Consider the following 17,706-nt stretch of genomic DNA (forward strand, 5'->3'; position numbering starts at 1 on the left):
CACAGAAGTGAGGGTAGCAGAACCCACTTCAGACTTTGGTTTGATTTTGGCATAATTTCCAGCAGCTGGTTGGTTGGAAAAAGAGGATACCAGCTTCATTATCATACATCCCTAGGGGAAACAGGATATTTGCAGAGCAACCTATTAGTAATTGGCAAACTATCAGTGAAGTGCTTTACTTTTCTTGCATACAAATATTTATGAGCAACTATGCCTATTGCTTTTTAGGTTTACAACTTTTCCTTTACTCTCCCTGGAGGCCAGCTCTAGTGTTATCTAATCTTGCAGGAGAGTGCTGCTGAAGGTGGGTAGGACTCAGCTGGGCTTTTTGCCCTATATGCTCTACACCGGGCAACTAACAGCTGCATAAGTGCCCTAGGCAAAGATAGAACTGGACTTGTCCTTGCTCATTGTCCATGCACTGTCAGCCAGTCCATCGACATCCTGGAGCACTTCAGCCAGCGGACTATTAACTCCCACATTAGAGATGCCTGTCCCATACCTCCGCCTATACTTCCCCTGCCCTTCAAAAACAACAACGACAACAACAAAAGACAAGCAAGACATATAACTAACACAAGCATACATATCCATACCAAATGTTTTTCAAGCCTTCTGTGTATGTACTTACGTACCAGAAAGGGCACAAACCCTGTAACTTTTCCCTCACAAGAAACTTTGCATTTAAGCAGATTTTATGCACATTACCTCTCTCACACACAGAGTAGCTGAAATAGCAATGTGCCATTCACAGCAAGAGTTCATTCACACTGTTTTCCTAGAAAGTTTGACCATATACATTTGAAACACTTTTTAGATGGAAGCATGTTCAAGGAACTGTGAGGTTCCAAGAAGATAAAACCGTGAAGTTAAATAACGCAGCACACAGCAGCAGTCAGACACTTATCTCGGAATATAAAAGCATGCTTATATACATTTCCCTTTAAACTAAAAGTCACCATTAACTAAGACACTGTTATTGTGACTGAAGACAAGAAGGCTGAACACAAGAGCCGTGAAGGCACTTGTCTTCTTCTAGCAAAAAATAAACTGGGTGATTTTTGCATACAGCTCAAGTGGCTGAGACGTTTAAGGCCAAAGATCTTGGTCTCTAGTCCTGCTTGTGAATATGGGTTTTATAGACAAATCCATGGGTTTGTTGCAGAAAGAAAAAAGAGAAGTCTGAAGAGAAGGACACCAGATGGGTGGGGAACTTCTCCAGGCAATCTCCCCAAAGAGATCTGTTCAGAAATTGAAAACTCGTTCCTGTCATGGGAACAGAAGAAAACCTACAGCAGGCTGCAGCGTTCAGTCTGACACCCTGTCTTCCCTCTCTGGGCATTTAGGGGCATGTGATAACATATTTGTTACTGCTGTTTTGTAGGGAAATGGATAGAAGAGACCATAGCTCCTTTTCTTCCATGCTGCCACAAGCTTAGAAGATTTTAGGATGTAGGCTTCCCTAAAATAAGTGTTCGAAAAGCTAAGAGCCGCCCATGCTCTTGTGCCTCCATCCTCAAAACTGCCTTTAAGGCACAAACTTTAAAAATAAGTAAAAAAAGAAAAGAAAATTAATGGTATATTTATTTGTACTCGAATGTCACTTTCTGAAACTTTGTTCTTGGGTTTCATTCTTGAGCTTTTCTCTGTGACTCTGAGTGACATTTTTCTCACTTTCAACTTATCATTATTATTGTTATTTAAAGCTCAGGTTTCTGTGCTCTCTTGAGTCAGACTCTAGAGGTGTTCAGCAAATACTAGGTATTACAAGATCCATGATAAAATCACCAGAATGTCAACATACTGGTTGACATAACATTTCAGATATTTTTTCCCCGTATTTCCAATGTAGTCTGCTTCAAGAACAATTTGCATGTGGCTCAATATATCCTGCCATGCCAATGCTCAGCATTTTCTCATTAAATTGTGTTATGCTTGTAAGTACCCCTGAAGTAGCTGGTCTGCAGAAGGAATATTCCCATAATGCAGGAAGGGAAAACTGTCATCTGCTTTTGCCGGATTTATGGTATAGTGTGTACCCAGTGGGATGAAGTCAAACCTTCGTGTAACAGTTTATTTCCAGGTTACTGGAAATAAGCTACAATAGGGGAACCAACGCACAGTTTTGCTAAAACTTATGGATCTTATGCAGAATCCTGTAGAATTTGGAAGAGAATGAGATAGAGGCAGTCTGTTGCTCACGCTGCACGCGTTCCACACTTCCTATTCAATTCAAGGTGACAAAAAAAGCAGTGCTGGCTGCCTCTTAAAAGTCCCAGTGAAACATGGATTTCCTTCAGCTCCACGCTCCAGACGCATGAGCCAGCGTCGTTGCCTGTGGTCCCAATGCAGGAGCACATTAAGTGCACCTAACCTCCTCCAGCAGCTATCACAGACATGAGTACAGATGCACAAACCAGGTTTTCTGCACCTCTGTGCACACACACCCTTTTTGAGGGCTTTTTAAATTCTCATCCTCTCACGCAGTTTATGCGCAGCCACACGAATAGCTGAATGAGCTCCCGTGAAAGGGCCTTCTGAAAGGCAGAAGTGAGCATCAGGGGAGACAGGGGCTTCAAAGGCAGTTTTTCTCACCTGGTTTTGCTAAGAAGAGGCACATAAGAGGGAACAACACCCCCAGATAGTGTGTTCCACACAACCAACCACGTGCTGCTGCGACCATGTCACTGAAGGACCCCTACTGCGGTCGCTGGAGATGACACACCATGCGCAAAACCCAAAACTGGACCCCAGTGCTTGGGTCATTCGCACCCAGGTGCAGAGGCCCGCTTGAGCTCCCTCTGTTTTGGGGGCTGTTTGTAAGATGGCTGCCCCATGAACCATGGGGGTTAAACCAGCTCACACTTCTGCTTTCCCATGTTATTTCTAGATGCTTATATTGTTTTTTTTTTGTTTTTTTTTTTTTCCTTCTTGTTGCCTCTGGGCAACACCTCCCTCCTTTTGCATAATTTCATTAAGATGTATAAACTCTCCAAGATGTATACCAAGGGAAGAAAAGTGAAAGCTCCAATCACAGAATAAACAAAATACCAATTTCTGTCCAAGTTACACAAAAAAAAATTGCAAAATCCCTTGGCAGGGGGAATGGGAGCCACCTCCCAGCAAGTGAAGGTGGGGTTCCTGTGTGTGCAGTCACATTAGTGAAGGTGTTTGTACAGACACTTGAAGTATCCAGAGTATCAACACTCCTTGCTGACGCCCGTGCCACTGCTAGTTGGACCAGCCAAATGAAAGGCAGCACCGGACATCACCCTGCCTTGTGATTGTCCTCTCCCCTGGCATACACGTGTCTCAAGTGAAAGGTCAGAGATCCCCACGTGTTTATTCACGTCACAGAAAACAGACTGGTGTTCCACGTGGGACAGGGCTGCTAAGGATGTCAGCTGTAGGATGTGGGGCTTTGAATCAGAACTTCACGTCTCCTCAGATCATGTTCACCTGAGGATTTGAGCAAGGATAGGGAAGAAGAAAACCAAAGTTGCTTTTGAAGTCATATAGCCCTGCCAGGCCTGATTCCTTGAGCAAATTAAAGACTCTTGTATGCTGACCACAACAATCAAGGTAATGCCCCACCTGTCCAGGACCCATCCAGCCCAGAGAGGGCTGCACCAGAGCACCTGTCTCTGCATTGACCTTCACCGTTGTCCTCCTCGAAGCAGCCACACAAGCTGCATTTAAAGCTAGTTCCCAGGTGCTTGTGGTCTCAAGAAGTACATGGCTACAGATCAGCAACTGTGGATATGGCTTTGTCAATTCTGGCTCTCAGATTAAATCGATACTCTCACCATCTAACTGCTGCATGGGAAATGAAAATGAATTGATGGTCTTGGACCTTTTCCCAGCAGGCTAGTGTGCACATCTTGATGTCACCACAGTGAACAGCATTAGCTGGCTCTCCTCTCGAAGCTTGTGCACAGCACACAGAGCAGATACAAAGCACAAACTGCCTCCTCAGCCCCACGCCCGGCTTCTTCCTACTCCTGGATCCGGGCACCAGGGCAGGGCTGCGTGGCCAGCCTCTCGCTGCTCCTTCCCTGGCTGAACCAGATCAACAAAGGCAGGGACAACACAGAGCTTTGACATCTTTTGGGCACAAGCGTGTTTCTTTGCCTGTTACTCATGTCCTTGTAAACATTTATACCCAAATGGCATTGTAAGAACCAGATTCTGTAAGGTATTTGTATTTGCTCTTGGCATGTCTTGGACAGTGAAAAATCAATAACAGCAGTTTCACTTGCAGGAGTTTAAAGCCATGGTGTTTGCCCAGTAAACATCACATACACACAGTCCTTCATTTCCACAGAGAACTGCACAGAGGTACAAATATTGCAGGTACTTCTGATATTAGAGCTTGTAAAAGGATATTCTTACAGGATCTGAAGGGCTGGATTGTGCAACTCTTACAACACCGAGCACCTACTTGCACAAACGGCCCATTGAGAAAGCCTGGCACAGAAATGTTCCCCACGAGTCTGTGGTTTCAGTAAACCAGTAAATTAGTTAATGAAGGACGGCAGCATCTCCAAAGCAGCGGGGGTCTCAGCCCTGAATTTTAGAGGGCACCTTTTTCTGATAAACTTAGCATAAACATACAGTAAAATCCTTTCAGGAAAAAATTATCCCCATGGGTCAATAGCGTGTTGCAGTAAAATGATTCCTCCAAATCAGTGGAAGTTTTGCATTGGATTTTAATAGGGAGGAAGGATCTAGCCAGAGTCCTTACTGTTCCAAAGTGGCAGCAGAAAAGAAGAAAAAGCATTTACTCAAGTGATTTATTTCAGCAGCTTCAGGACAGCCTGTAGTTTCTTAAAGGGAAGTAGTTGAAATTCAGAAATATATAAAAGACCAGTCCAAATGCCGTATGTACTTTAATCCAACAAAGATGTTGTAGGCCACTGTCAACCTGACTGTGACAAAGAAATTTCTGGAAAAAAAAGAAAAAAGCCACAGGGAAGAGAAAAGACAGCAGAGACTGTTGTCAAACTTACAGTGGATTGAAATAGGAGCTGCTGTGTACAATGGCTCGAGTGAGCAGTTTTCAAAAGAGGCATCCTGAAAAAAACAGGCTTAGAATCACTTTGGATGTAAAGCCAAAGGAATGGAAAATAAACATCTTGGGAACAGAAAAAATCCATTAAGAGGGGGCAGAGCAGAAGCAGCTTACCTCCACCCCAGCTATTGATCAGGCTCTGAGAAGCACCCCAGGTGTTCTGGAGGATGGCCTCAGTGGAGCTCATTTAACCCCACGCTTTATATGACAGAGCTTCAAAAACTCAGTGGTGGAGAGACTGAACAGCCCTGTGAACAGTCAGCATGTTGACCTGCAGGGTTTCTTTGCTTTTTGTGGTGTGTTAGGACCGATTCCAAGCTCCCTGTAATCTTAGCATTAATCTCACAAGCTGTGCCTGACTTCAATTCTACGACATAAGAAACAGGAGATTTCCAGCCCTGACTTTGACAGCCATGTATCCCCCATCTTTTACCTTTTGTGTAAGAAGTTAGGAGGAGGAACAAAGCCCCATGTCCCCAGACACAGGGACTGCTCCAGGCATGGGAGCACCCCTGCACCTCGGAGTCAGCTCCAAAGCACCCAGCTGGCTGAGCCTGGAGCCGCAGCACTGCCCCAGCACAAGATGGAGGAGCCATGTTTGGGCCCTGCTGTGCACCATGCTCTGGAGAGACCTGGTTTTAGACACAGAACCAGCGAGAATGTTCTTCCCAAAACACTCATTTTGGGAAACCACTGTGTGGTTCAACACAGGCTGCTCACCGGTGCTTCACACCCCATGCCTGCTGCTGAGCTCCTCTGGGTTAGTCAGCAATTAGGAGCCCCGTAATGAATGTTAAAAGCATTTAATTAAACGAATACATTCAGAGTTAAACATGTGGCTGAGGCTGATCAACAGGAGTGCAAAGCTAAGCAAAGCCCCGCAGGCACAAGGACCTTGCCTGGGCGGGAAGGTGACCTGGGAGGTGCACTTCCCTCTCACTATGGGTGCTCCTCTGCTGCCCGGTAGGAACAGGCTCACCTGGCAGCAGCTGAGGCACGGGATCACAGCGGTTTCTGACCCCCAGCATGTGGCGAACCCAGCCACGTTGTGTGTGAAGGCTGACCGCTGTGGTGAGAGGGACACAGACTTGGTCGCCACATGAGCAAAAACAGCTTTGAAGGTTTGAGGAGCTTTCCCAAACGGTAAGCATGTGAATTATTCACACACAGTAGTGCTGGCTAGCAGGTACAGCACGGCTTCACACACATTTAACACGCTCGATTTTAAAGACAATTTCTTAACCAGATTTTAGGACAAAGCCTAGGAAAGTATCTTGTTCTCCTGGGGTCGGAGCATGCTGAGATTTTCTTAGATCTCAAATACACATAAATATCTACAGTGACAGGGAGCAATTTCCGTGTGAGTTTGCCTTTGTGTTTCGTTAAGTACGTTTCCCAATTTTAATAGGTTAAAACCTGAGGTCCTCGGAGGCATTCTGGTTTCCAGCTATTTCACGCATTACAGTCCTGCAAACCTGAGCACATACCCAGAGCCTCCACTTGCACAGTATTTTATATCCAACTGCAGTGAGGAAAGAAGTCCACGACAAAATGCTCACAATAGGTGAGCTCAGAGAGCTTGGAGGCCACCCCCCTCAGGAATGTCCCACGCACTGCAGAGAAACCAAAAGAGCAAAGCCGAGTAGCAGTCACCTGCCCCTGAGCGAAGGCACTGAGGCGTGCAGCACCCAGGTTCTTTTCCCTGCAAATCTTCAGGCCAAAGTCACGATGGAAAAAAAAAAAAAAAGAAAGGTCTGAGCCCTTCCCACGGGGATGCCGGGCAGTGGGTGTAGCAAGGGTCTCTGCAGGGCCGCCCAGCCAAGGGTAAGCAGGAAGGCTCGGCGGCAGAGGTGCACGAGGGGTTTAGCAGCCCTGCACTGCTTGTCCCCAGGGAGGCCCCGGCTGAGGCCCTACCAGAGGCAGCACTGAATTTGTCAGACTCAATAAACTGACAGAGCTCAGGGGAGCAGCAGGAGTGGCGAGTGTTAGGAAACAAACACGCCCAAGCAACACGTGAAGAAAGGCTGAAGGAACGGGTTCAATCTAGTGCAAAAAAAAAATCCAAGGAGCGCAGGATGTGTTCACTGCTGAAGGGGCTGTGACGAGGTCAGTCACCATGTGCTCTCCACACCATCACGAACAGGATAAGAAACGCCCAACCCCAATTCCAACAAGCATCGGGGAAGCCCTTAGGACACAAAACAGTGGGAGCCTGTGGAAATTGCTGCCTACAGATGCCACAGGAACTCTACCCAGCAGCTCCCCTGGGCTGTGAGAACTGTGGGCACCCAGGCCATGTGGGTCCCCGTCTGCAGCACTCCCTGGGGTGGGAGCTGCGGCCTCGCTGGGTGCCAGGGCTCTGCCCCACAAGGGCACTGCCTGCCAGGTAGGGCGGGGACAATCCCCTCACGAGGGGAAGCTGCAGCTCCCACATCAGGCCTGGGCCCTGACAGCACCAGAGGTCTCCCCGTGGGGCATGGGGGTGGCCCCCGGCCTGGTTGTGGGGTTACGGCCGTGTGGCATTAAGCACTAGGGGCTCTGCAGGGCAGAGCTTATCGCAGATAGTGGGGCAGGAAAGCACGCAAGCAACAGTCACATAGGCACTCGAAGGTCCTGAGAGACAGAGGGGAGAGAAATGTAAAATCCCAGATAAAATGAAAACCAGAATCTCAGGCTGTCCAGTGACTGAGCTTGCCTTTAGGCAGGAGCAGCAGGCAGGATTTCGTGCAGTCTTTCCAAAACTTCTGAAATTTCATGCTCTGTGTGTGTGGATACTCCGTAAGGACTGTTGATGCCCCCCCCTTTTTTCTTATTGTGCATTTCCTGCTGTTATCATGATCCCCATCTTCCAAACCAAATGCATCACTTGGCAGCACATTGCATTCAACAGCATTCCCTTTATGTTGTGGCTGGGGACACAACCCCACGTGGCATCTCCCAGAGATGACGCGTTGGGAGGAGCGAGGTAAGTCCAGCAGCAGCGAGGAGCCCCGCTGGCAGCGGCTGTGGCACCCCAGCCCTCTCCCAGCCCAGCTCTGCTGGGGCAGCTCCAGCAGCATCGCCTGCAACCAGCCAGTCTGCCCCATGCCTGCAACCTCGGCTCCAGAGACATAGCAGGAGGGTGTTAGGGAAAATCCACTTCTAAAAACCACCTGAAACAGCAGAACTACCCAGAACTGGTTACCAGAACAGTAACGTGTTCACACATTTATTCCTAATGGTCTGTGCAACCCAATCCCAATCCACGATTCTGCTGTTTATGGGCACAACATGTTCATTTCATGGGAACAGACCTGCTCTGTGCTGGAAGGCTTCCTGCAAGAGACTGTGGTGTTAATTTAGAAGATGGCATTCTTCCCAAACAGTCATTATTGAACCAATAACCCTACGTTACCTCCAGCATCAAGGGGCAACGTGATGTTGGAGGCAAGACAGAACAAAGGTCCTGGCTCTAGCAATTGTAAAAGAGCTTAGGGGCTGTTCTCTTCAGGGAAGGGAGAGAGATGCAGCCTGGCCCAACTCCAGTGCCTGCGGTTTTAGCGACCCCCCCACATCAGCTGCATTGTGTGGATGTGTACAGTTACAGAGCTGCCACTTCTGCACCCATGCCTGGCTGAATCACAGGAGCGGTTTTCATCATCTCTCTGCCAGAAGCAACATCTCCCATGACTTTTATCATGGAATGGGTGCATGTTTGTAATCAGCCTCGAAAATCTGTTTCTGAGCTTAATTCTAGAGCCTCATCTCTGCTACAGAAACAACTGTACTCAGTAACACAGCTTTCCCTCCCTTTAACAGCATGAGGAATGACTTGCTGTCCTGGGAAACTGGTCACAGCATAAGCCCTCAGGGTTTTGCAACATTAGTGCTCGACGCCTTTAGTTTAAGTGCTGAACACACTGTACAAGCACAAGTGGACAGCCTGAACTGGGAATGACTGGGAATGCTTCTGATAAAATCACCAATCATTCAGGGTACCCTGGGAACTAATTGGTAGTCCACGCCACAATTTTAACAATTCACCATGGCAGAAAAGGGGTTAATGCCAAGGTTAAAAACACTAAAGATTTTTCTCAATTCTTTCAAGTCCGGTAACCTTAAGGACCACCCTTTTAGCATGTTCTTAAAAAAAAAAAAAAAAAAGAAAAAGAAAGAAAGAAAAGCACCTTGATAAGCATTTTACTTAGGTGCCTCCCCAAGATTTATTTCTGAAGGAACAGACTACCCAGGCTCTGCAGCGCACTAACATCAGCCTTCAGCCTACAGCGAGTCAGACCAGCCATAAACCAGCGTGGTTGCCGACGGCCTTGCTGTCACTGGAGAATGCAACTTTTTCATTACACCTGTAACAAAACTGGGGCTCATCAATACAGCACTTGTGCTTTTCACAATTATCCATGTATTTTACATTTACTAAAGAAGCACCGATTTATACACAGGAAATGTGAATCTTTTTGATGTCCGTTCCCCCAGCTGAGCTGAAGGTTGGGGCAAAACCAGAAGTAGGTCCCAAGTCATGGGTGTGCTCTTCTGCCTTTAGCCTCCCTCCTCAATGAGGACCGAACAGCCGTGCCATGCTCTGTGTTATCTTCAATGCCAGTTGTTGCATGGGCAGTAATCCCATCACACAGAGTGACAGCAGCCCCGAGAAGCCACCCTCAGCTGCCACTGCACCCTATGGGCTCTGCCATCCACACTGGAATGCCTCAGGAAATTCAAGGCTTTTTCTCACCGTTAGCACCCACAGAGGTTCACATCTCACACACCTGACAGAAGCCTCCCTTTTGCATGTTCACACATGCTACAGATTTACTCGGGATTGTCATGTTCCTGCACACAGTTCCCTGTCTTGAGAATGGAGGAAATTTGAAATCCTACAAGAGAACAGGATGATGGTCAACGCTATACCTGTAGGTGCATCTCATTTGTTTGACTTCAAGTAAAAAAGTCTAACTCGTTGCCTTCACACAACCATAACGCCATTAATTTCTGAGCACATGGAACCACGTTATACTTAACAGCTATTTCTGTAAGATTAAAATATACAGTCCAGTGAGTGATACTTGGGGTGGAGCAGGGGTGGGTGGGAAGAGTGGACTGCCCCTGACCAGACATGACCTACAGTGTCTGGGCTTCTCCCCTTGCTACAAGAAAGCAGTTCAGGACTGCAAAGCCATTTATTTAGCAGCAGAAAGCCTTTCATTAGTGTCAACATCCTCCTGTACACTCAGAGACTTAATACCCGCTCGGAAAAGCAATAGCTCATTTTGCATCACAGGAAGCATCTTACAAAAGGACAACTTATTGGAAAACCCAAGGATCTTCACAGAAATACGTTGCAGCGACAGAGGCAAACAGCATGGGCATCTCCTACTTCCTCTCATTTAAAGGAACAACCATTTTTCTTCCAGGGCTGTGCAGATACTGTGCAAAACTCCACTAGTCAAGTAAAAATGGTGGGAGAATATTTAGATTATGTAGATGAAAAAAGAATCCCATCTATTCTGTAACACTGTGCTCTAGTTAGAAACCATACCCACAGGATTTACTAGGAGCAGCTCCTCATACCTCCTCCTCTTTAAATTTACAGGCGCCAAAAAGAGCAAGTTCAGCATAAGACACTTGAAATCAGAGACTTTACTATGCAAACATTTTCCCCATTAAAAAAAATAGATTAGAGGAAGATATAAACATCTTATTTATTAAATCAAATAGAAATGCAAAATATGTTTCACATGCCTTACATGGAAAAGAGATGAACTTCAGAGACCTTAAAGCAAGACTGTGTCAGTGGACACGCAGGGAACAGGAACGTTATAAACAGTCACAAAAAGGAGGAAGGACTGGGGAGGGAGGTGACCTGGGGAAGATGAGCAGTTCCTCCCCACTCTGAGAAAATTCTCCTAAAAACAAGAAGGGAGTTTATGCCGAGTAAGCATCACAAGCCTGAAATTAACTTTAAAATGTACATATTTTGGAGGAAGCTGTCTAAAGAAGTACAATTGGCTAATAACTAGTCAAACAGTGATCTAAATTATTTATATCATACTCATATTAAGAGAACATGGGCTTATTTTTGAACATCAGTAGGGACAGTAGGAGCATCAGAAACACCAAAAAAACCTTTAAAAAGGAGGATCAATCTATGGCCATACTGTGTGACACTGCTGTTAAAATAAGAAAAGATGAAAAATAGAACTATTTTTCTAAACATTAATAATTCTGTCATCCTCCAACTCTTCCTCCCTCCCACACAAAATTTCTAGGAAGCTGAAATGACAGTCAACAGCAAATACAAGGCATACACCAATATTATATATTCCACAGTTTTTCTAAGAGTCAATAGTCCAGCAATTTTAAAGTGATCTATGTGCAAAAAATAAACACGAGTTTCTTAAAAACAGAAAAATTCACTGCAGCCTTAACAACTCCTACTTAAAAAAAAATATATATAATAATCTGAGAATTAGCACAAAAACGTCCCAGTGGAGGAGAGATCAGTAACTGAGAGTACTCTGCCAAACCTGTGACTTCGTGTTGCAGAACCGTCAGCATCCCAAGTTTACTACCAGCTGGCAAGGAGAAAACAGACTATATCCCCAAAGGAAGTGGGAAAACCACTGTTCATAAACTGGTCTTCTGATACACATAAACATATGGTGCAGGTATGTATTCAGAGACTGCTGCCTACAGCTAAGAACAGTCATCCCAGCGTGACTAACAGTAAATAATTGACAATAAAATGTGCAAGATTCATAAGAGCAGTTTTTAAAATGCTTCTGACTGCTCAATGCCCCTAGGCCCAAACTATCCCCTCGTTAATAGTGGTGTAAGTCAGGGCAACTCTGGTTAAGTTACAGTAGAAATCGCTGTGCATGAGGATTTCTGTGTGAGAATGGTCTCTTGAATGACAGACTAGTTCAGTCCTGACCACACTACAATAGGGAATTGTGTTTAAACTATGAGTAATCGCATAATCATCTCCCAGCATAGTACTTCTTTTCTGCACACATGGAATGTAAATGGCCAAGATTTACAACTGATGATTTTGCAGATTTAATGGATTGTATTTCTCTAATGGCTTTGGCAATGCAAACTCAAGTTAAAAAACACCACGAAAAACAAACAAACAAAAAAAATCCCACGCTCACTGCTGTCTGCTTTTTTCTTTATTTGATGACTTATCTGGCACACATTTAGGGTTTTCTAATAGTGCATAAGTGTTCAAAGACATCAAATTACTGGGGCTGGGGGAGAAGGGTGGTCCTATAGTTAAACTGGAAGATAGGCTGCAACAAGTGATGAAGCTAAATCATGTTTGGGTAAATTCTAAGTCTTATGTCTCTGTCATTAGTCTAGAAAATAGAGCAGACAGCCCAGTTTCTAAGCAAGGGCTGTGAAACAAAACGATCACCAACTCTTGTAAAATGTCTTGAATTTCCCCGATGAAAACTCTGAAGAGGAGCAAAACATGAGCAGTGAAGTCACCTGCTGTTTAATGACTCTCAAAGCCACCATGCAGAACAGTTCAAGCGTCAAAACTATCCCCAACCGGAAAGCCCAGTGGCACTACTCTCTCTTCTACCACCCATTGCTGCTTGGGACAGAGGAGCGTTATGGAAGCTGGGGGAGATCAACTGTGGGGATGGGACAAGGCCTCACAGCTCTGAAGGAGTCACACTGGATTACAGAGCAAGTCTCATCCAAAACCACGAGGCCTTGAGGATGAAGAATGCGGGCAAACACCTGGCCTCATGCAAACCACATACCTTAGTGCAGGGAAATGGTGGTTCTGCTGCAGTTTGAAGCACAGCCAAACCGGTTTCGTTTGCTGCGAATGGCTGACACTAACATCACACACCAACGTGTTTCAAGTGCTGCAAGAACCACACCGTATACAACATTTATCTTTGTTTTTCCTCCCATAATGCACTAAGATCAATCCAGACCTTAAAGAATAACTTGCATAGTAAGAAAAGGTCATCAATTTAATCATTTACTTTAAGCAGGCAAGCAAATTTGTAAACATTCAAAAGCGGCAGCATCCAAGTTACAAACAATTTAAGGAAAAAAGAATTGAGATTATTAAGGTTCTTTATCCTCTCAAAAAATTTGGAAATAATCTTTTAAAACACTGCAAACATTGAACACTCGGTTACATCTCTTACAATCCTGCTAGTAGTCCTGCCTTCCAAGGAATTCTGCTTTCTAAAAATGCATGGTCTCACAACAGCCATACTTTTCAACATTTGCTGTTTGGAAGTCAGCTACTCGAGCATTTCACCTCAGCTTAAATCCCATTAGCAAAGGGAATGCTTGTGTCTTGGTTCAATACCTCTTTAACTTCCGAGGGCAAAGTGTCAAAGAGGTGATCTTCCACGACAAGCCCGCTTTTCCTGAGAAGCTGACACTGCCCCAGTGTGGCTGGCAGACGGTCTATGCAGTTTCCCTTCAGTTCCAGATGAGTCAGCTGCAACAGTTGACCAACTTTATCTGGGATTGAGGTAATACAGTTTTGTCCCAGACTCAAAGTCCTCAACTTAACACATTTAAATAACTGTTTTGGCAAAACGTCGACTTTGTTTCCCGTGATGTGAAAATGCTGCAGATTTTGAAGCAAACCTATTTCCACTGGAATCACTGTAATTGAGTTGTAGCTTACATCTAAACACCTAAGTTTCTGTAAACTGAACACTGCGGCTGGTAAGGATTCGAGTTTGTTATTGGAGAGGTAAAGAGACTCCAAGTTCTTTACATGGGTAATGGAGGAAGGAATGTTGACTATTTTATTGTGCCACAGCTTTAAACAAGTCAATCTTTTTAAGTGCTGGAAACTGATGATTTCTTCAATTGTGCGTATGCTGTTAGACTTTAAATCCAGTTCCTGTAAGTTAGAGAGGCTGAAGATGGCATGAGGAATTCTCTCCAGTTCACAGTTCTGCAGTTCCAACTCTGCAACATTCATCATTTTCTTAAGGCTATTCAGTACCACAAGCTTAGTGCCATCATTATGAATGACTAGTTTTGTTAGATGTGGTGCCACATCTGTGATATTGGGGGGAATTTTGGTCAAATTGCTCTTCACATGGAGAATTTTAAGGTGTCTCAATTCTCTGAGAGACTCAAGCCCTATCATTTTATTGTTTTCAGAGTTCAAGTTGCCTATCAAGTACAATTCACGGAGGTTTTTGAGCAAATACACCCACGCAGGAATTTCTGCAACATCTGTGAACTTCACATAAAGGCATCTCAAGTGGTCCCGGAGGAAGCTGAAGGCTGTCTGCTCGACCTTTGCAGGGCAGTGGCACAGATGAAGCTCCTGAAGATTTGTCATCTGGGAGATTTTTGCTGGGATTTTCGCTTCAGGAATCAGCTCCAGTTTTAACACATCCAGATCTGTCAGATCAAAGACTGCATCGGGGACCCCCGACAGCATGAAAAGGTGCAGCTCTTGCTTATCCTGGGCATTGCGGGACACGTGTTGCCGCAGCTTTTCAAAAGTCCATTCGTGGTTTAAACTGATTTCACGTAGTTTGTTCTCACTTACCTCTGACAAAAAGACACCAAATCGCTTAGAATACAGCTGGTCGTACTGATCTACCATATGCAAAAGAAATGCAAAATCGTTTTTCACATCAGGAATATCACTGAAACTACTCTCTTCTCTGACCTTTTCAAAAGAATATTCTTTTAAGGGTATTCGGAACAGCCAGAAGAGCGTGTAGAGGCAGATAAAACCATAGACACAAATGAGAGAAATATAGCTGATGAGCAGCTTCTTCAACATGTAAGCCATATTGTGTGTACATTCAAACTGCGTGTAGCCAATCAGGTGTTCCACTTTGGGGTTGCAGATGTGTTCAAAACTAATGGTGTTGACAAAGTTCGCGGTATAGCAGAGAATAAATATGAACTTGAAAGTCTTGATGATAGTCTGGCCAACATAGAGCTTGTAAATCAGATCGCTGTCCTCCACGTGAGCCCGGAACTTACGGACTTTCTCAAAGAGTGCTTTCGCTTGTTCTCCATCTTTCTTGTCTAAAATAGTGACACTGGGGACCTCGATCATCGGCTTGTCAGCTGAAAACTTGAAGCCAGACTTCGTTATCATGGGAGTGCTGGCACTTGGGCTTCCTTCATCGCTGCTAGTGGAAACATACTTGGGCAGGGACTGGGCACCAGTTAACCTCTGTTTGTTCTCCTCAGAGTCCTCACATGCTGTTTCAGACAGTGCTTTTGTAGTCCAGGGGGACTCAAAGCACTTCCCTAATATAGACACAAAGTGCTCAATTTTTGAGCAGGTCTTGGGATACTTGAACCAAAAATTGCTACTGACTATTAAAATAATGGTATGGATGAGAACAAGATAGGGAAAATACTTTGAATACCAAGGAAGAGCCAAATGATAGCACATCTGGTTAATAAATACATATTGCTGAAAATCCAGATTTGTTTTACGGCCTGAAGAATCCTTCTGCTCCTTCTTCAGCTCCTGACCTGATTCAGTGGGTTGATACTGAGAAGAGGTAGCTCTGCTCAGAGGTACATCTGGTGTTACAGTAGGGGCACTTCCAAAGGAAACCGTTCTCATTGACGCGTCTTCTCCTTGACCAGTGGTTGTTTCAACAGTGGTAAAGTCAGCCTTCCCTGATGTGCTGGGTTGTGCTTTTGAATTTACAGTAGACTGCAAAACTGGCAAGCAGACCACCTGGTCTTTGGTCAGCTGCATGGTTCCAGCAAAAATGGCAACCATTAACATAACAACCGCTAGATAATCCATAAACACATCCCACCATGGTTTCAGGATACGATAGGTTGGCTGGATGTCATTGAGCGATGCAACTTCTGCAAGGGTAAACATTCCTACAAGAAAACAAAACCAAAATCAATGTTGTTGACTGGTGAGCAGGTTACTTTACTATTAAAAGAACAATCACACCATGACATGCAAATCTTCAAAAGGTTTAAGTTTTCATTAGGTTTTGTTGCATGTCACATGTTGTCCATCACTCCATTCAACAGGGTACTCTCAAAGGATACGTACTGAAACAGCACATTATTTTAGCATCAAAACTGAAGGAAGGCTTCTCACTTCAGGCCAGATGATATTTATGTAGCTTTGCCACCTCACAGTACAAGCACCAAGGTCTGCTATGTTCAACTGAAATATCTAAAAGATAAGTGCCACAGCTTATGTGTGTTAACAACATGAACAGCAACAACTGAATCCACTGCACAAAATCCGATTCTGTAAAAATGACTGCTCGAGTCTTTGAAAATGTGAAATCCAGCATTACTTTTTTTTTGTATTACCTTGCATTTATACACAGAGTAGACAATGTTTGTTAGATGCTCTGCACATTGCTCATCTTGCACAGTGCATTTTAGGTCTCTTATTACATTGTGAGCAAGGTCTCTCATTTCTTTTTGTCTAACACAGTAACAGTCAGCATCTCCCACTCCTTGCAATTCAGCATCCACGTTGATTAACAGATGGATCGTCTCCCTGTCTTTAAGTACCAGCACACAAGTGAAAGTCTTGCAGTTACTATGTGAAAACTTGGCACACGTTTTATTTTCATTTTTTTAAATGTGTTTGGATGATTTACAGTGACAAACCATTATGACCTGTTTATCAGTACTTTAGAAAAATCTTTTTCCCCCCAGTCAATGAAGTAACCCTTCTTCAGACAAAAAAAAACCAACACCAACAACACCACAACCCACAACAAAAGAGTTAACCAAGAAGAAAAATAATGTCTTTAAAAGGAAAATATTTTTTAGATTATCATCACAGCCTGGTGATGGTGAGCTGATTAGCCTAAGATGGCACAGGAACAGGCTATAAAGCTTTCACTTTAATGTTTTAATGTGAATGTGTGCACTGAGAGACAGAAGTGGTGAACTGGGTGAGAATCTAAACCTCTTTGCAGCTTTAAATAGCTAGCTTTGCTTTTTGTTTCGACAAAATCTAGAGGATTCCACTTTTTTTTTTTTAAAGCTTCCTGTGCAAGCAGGATGTGGTAAAATCATCATTTTAACTGCTGAACTCATGACCCAAATTTGCCATTTCTGAAGTAAAACAGGCAGCTTGTATGCACACATGGAGTGGGGAAGGAGACAGGTTGTACGTTATCACTTGGAGTCTGCATCCCTTTGGTTGACAGAAGAACAGCTTAGCAGAACACAAGATCACAGCAGGGGGTAGAAAGATGCCTGAGATTTATTACGTTTAACTTGTAGCATACCAATTGGTACAGACCTGCACCTTACCAACCCTAAAGGACAGTGCCACAGGCAATGAATATACAGCATGACGGTTTGATTATTCTAGCACACATTTCTCGTGACCACAGACCCCGGCACAGAGCTCACAGTGCTGGGATCCAAAGGGAGAGCCCCGCTCGGCTCCCACGAGCTCTTACCAGCCGTGTACCTGCCTGACGTGGGGCCTGGCAGGGGCAGCCCCGAGGAGAGGCTGTTGTCTCCCTGCAGCACTTGGCTCACTGGTGATCTCCGCACGGTTGTGAAACGTAAGAGTTCCAGTTTCTCAGGAAATGGGCAGAAGGTACTTCCAGATCTTTCTTTACTTATTTTCCAGTGGGAAAAGGAACGTGCAATACTCTTCCCCCACC

The 17,706-nt window shown here is 44.7% G+C and overlaps 2 protein-coding genes across 11 annotated transcripts in view; both read right to left on the reverse strand.

Moving 5' to 3' along the window:
• The window catches only part of ZNF326 (zinc finger protein 326), an 80,427-nt gene that overhangs the window by 28,912 nt on the left and 33,809 nt on the right, over positions 1-17,706 (reverse strand). The gene's annotated exons all lie outside the window — the stretch shown is intronic.
• The window catches only part of LRRC8D (leucine rich repeat containing 8 VRAC subunit D), a 62,581-nt gene that overhangs the window by 1,012 nt on the left and 43,863 nt on the right, over positions 1-17,706 (reverse strand). For 9 of the 10 annotated variants that reach the window (XM_035537998.2, XM_050712389.1, XM_035538000.2 and 6 more), the window contains one exon: positions 12,223-15,934. The exons of the other annotated variant lie outside the window; for it this stretch is intronic. In XM_035537998.2, the coding sequence (XP_035393891.1) occupies positions 13,362-15,934 (2,573 nt within the window). In that variant the 3' untranslated portion in view covers positions 12,223-13,361. Of the gene's footprint in view, positions 1-12,222; positions 15,935-17,706 lie in introns of those variants that run through there. 10 annotated transcript variants of the gene reach the window in all.

The sequence above is a fragment of the Cygnus atratus genome, chromosome 8 (genome assembly GCF_013377495.2).
Source record: "Cygnus atratus isolate AKBS03 ecotype Queensland, Australia chromosome 8, CAtr_DNAZoo_HiC_assembly, whole genome shotgun sequence".
NCBI classification, from domain to species: Eukaryota; Metazoa; Chordata; class Aves; order Anseriformes; family Anatidae; genus Cygnus; species Cygnus atratus.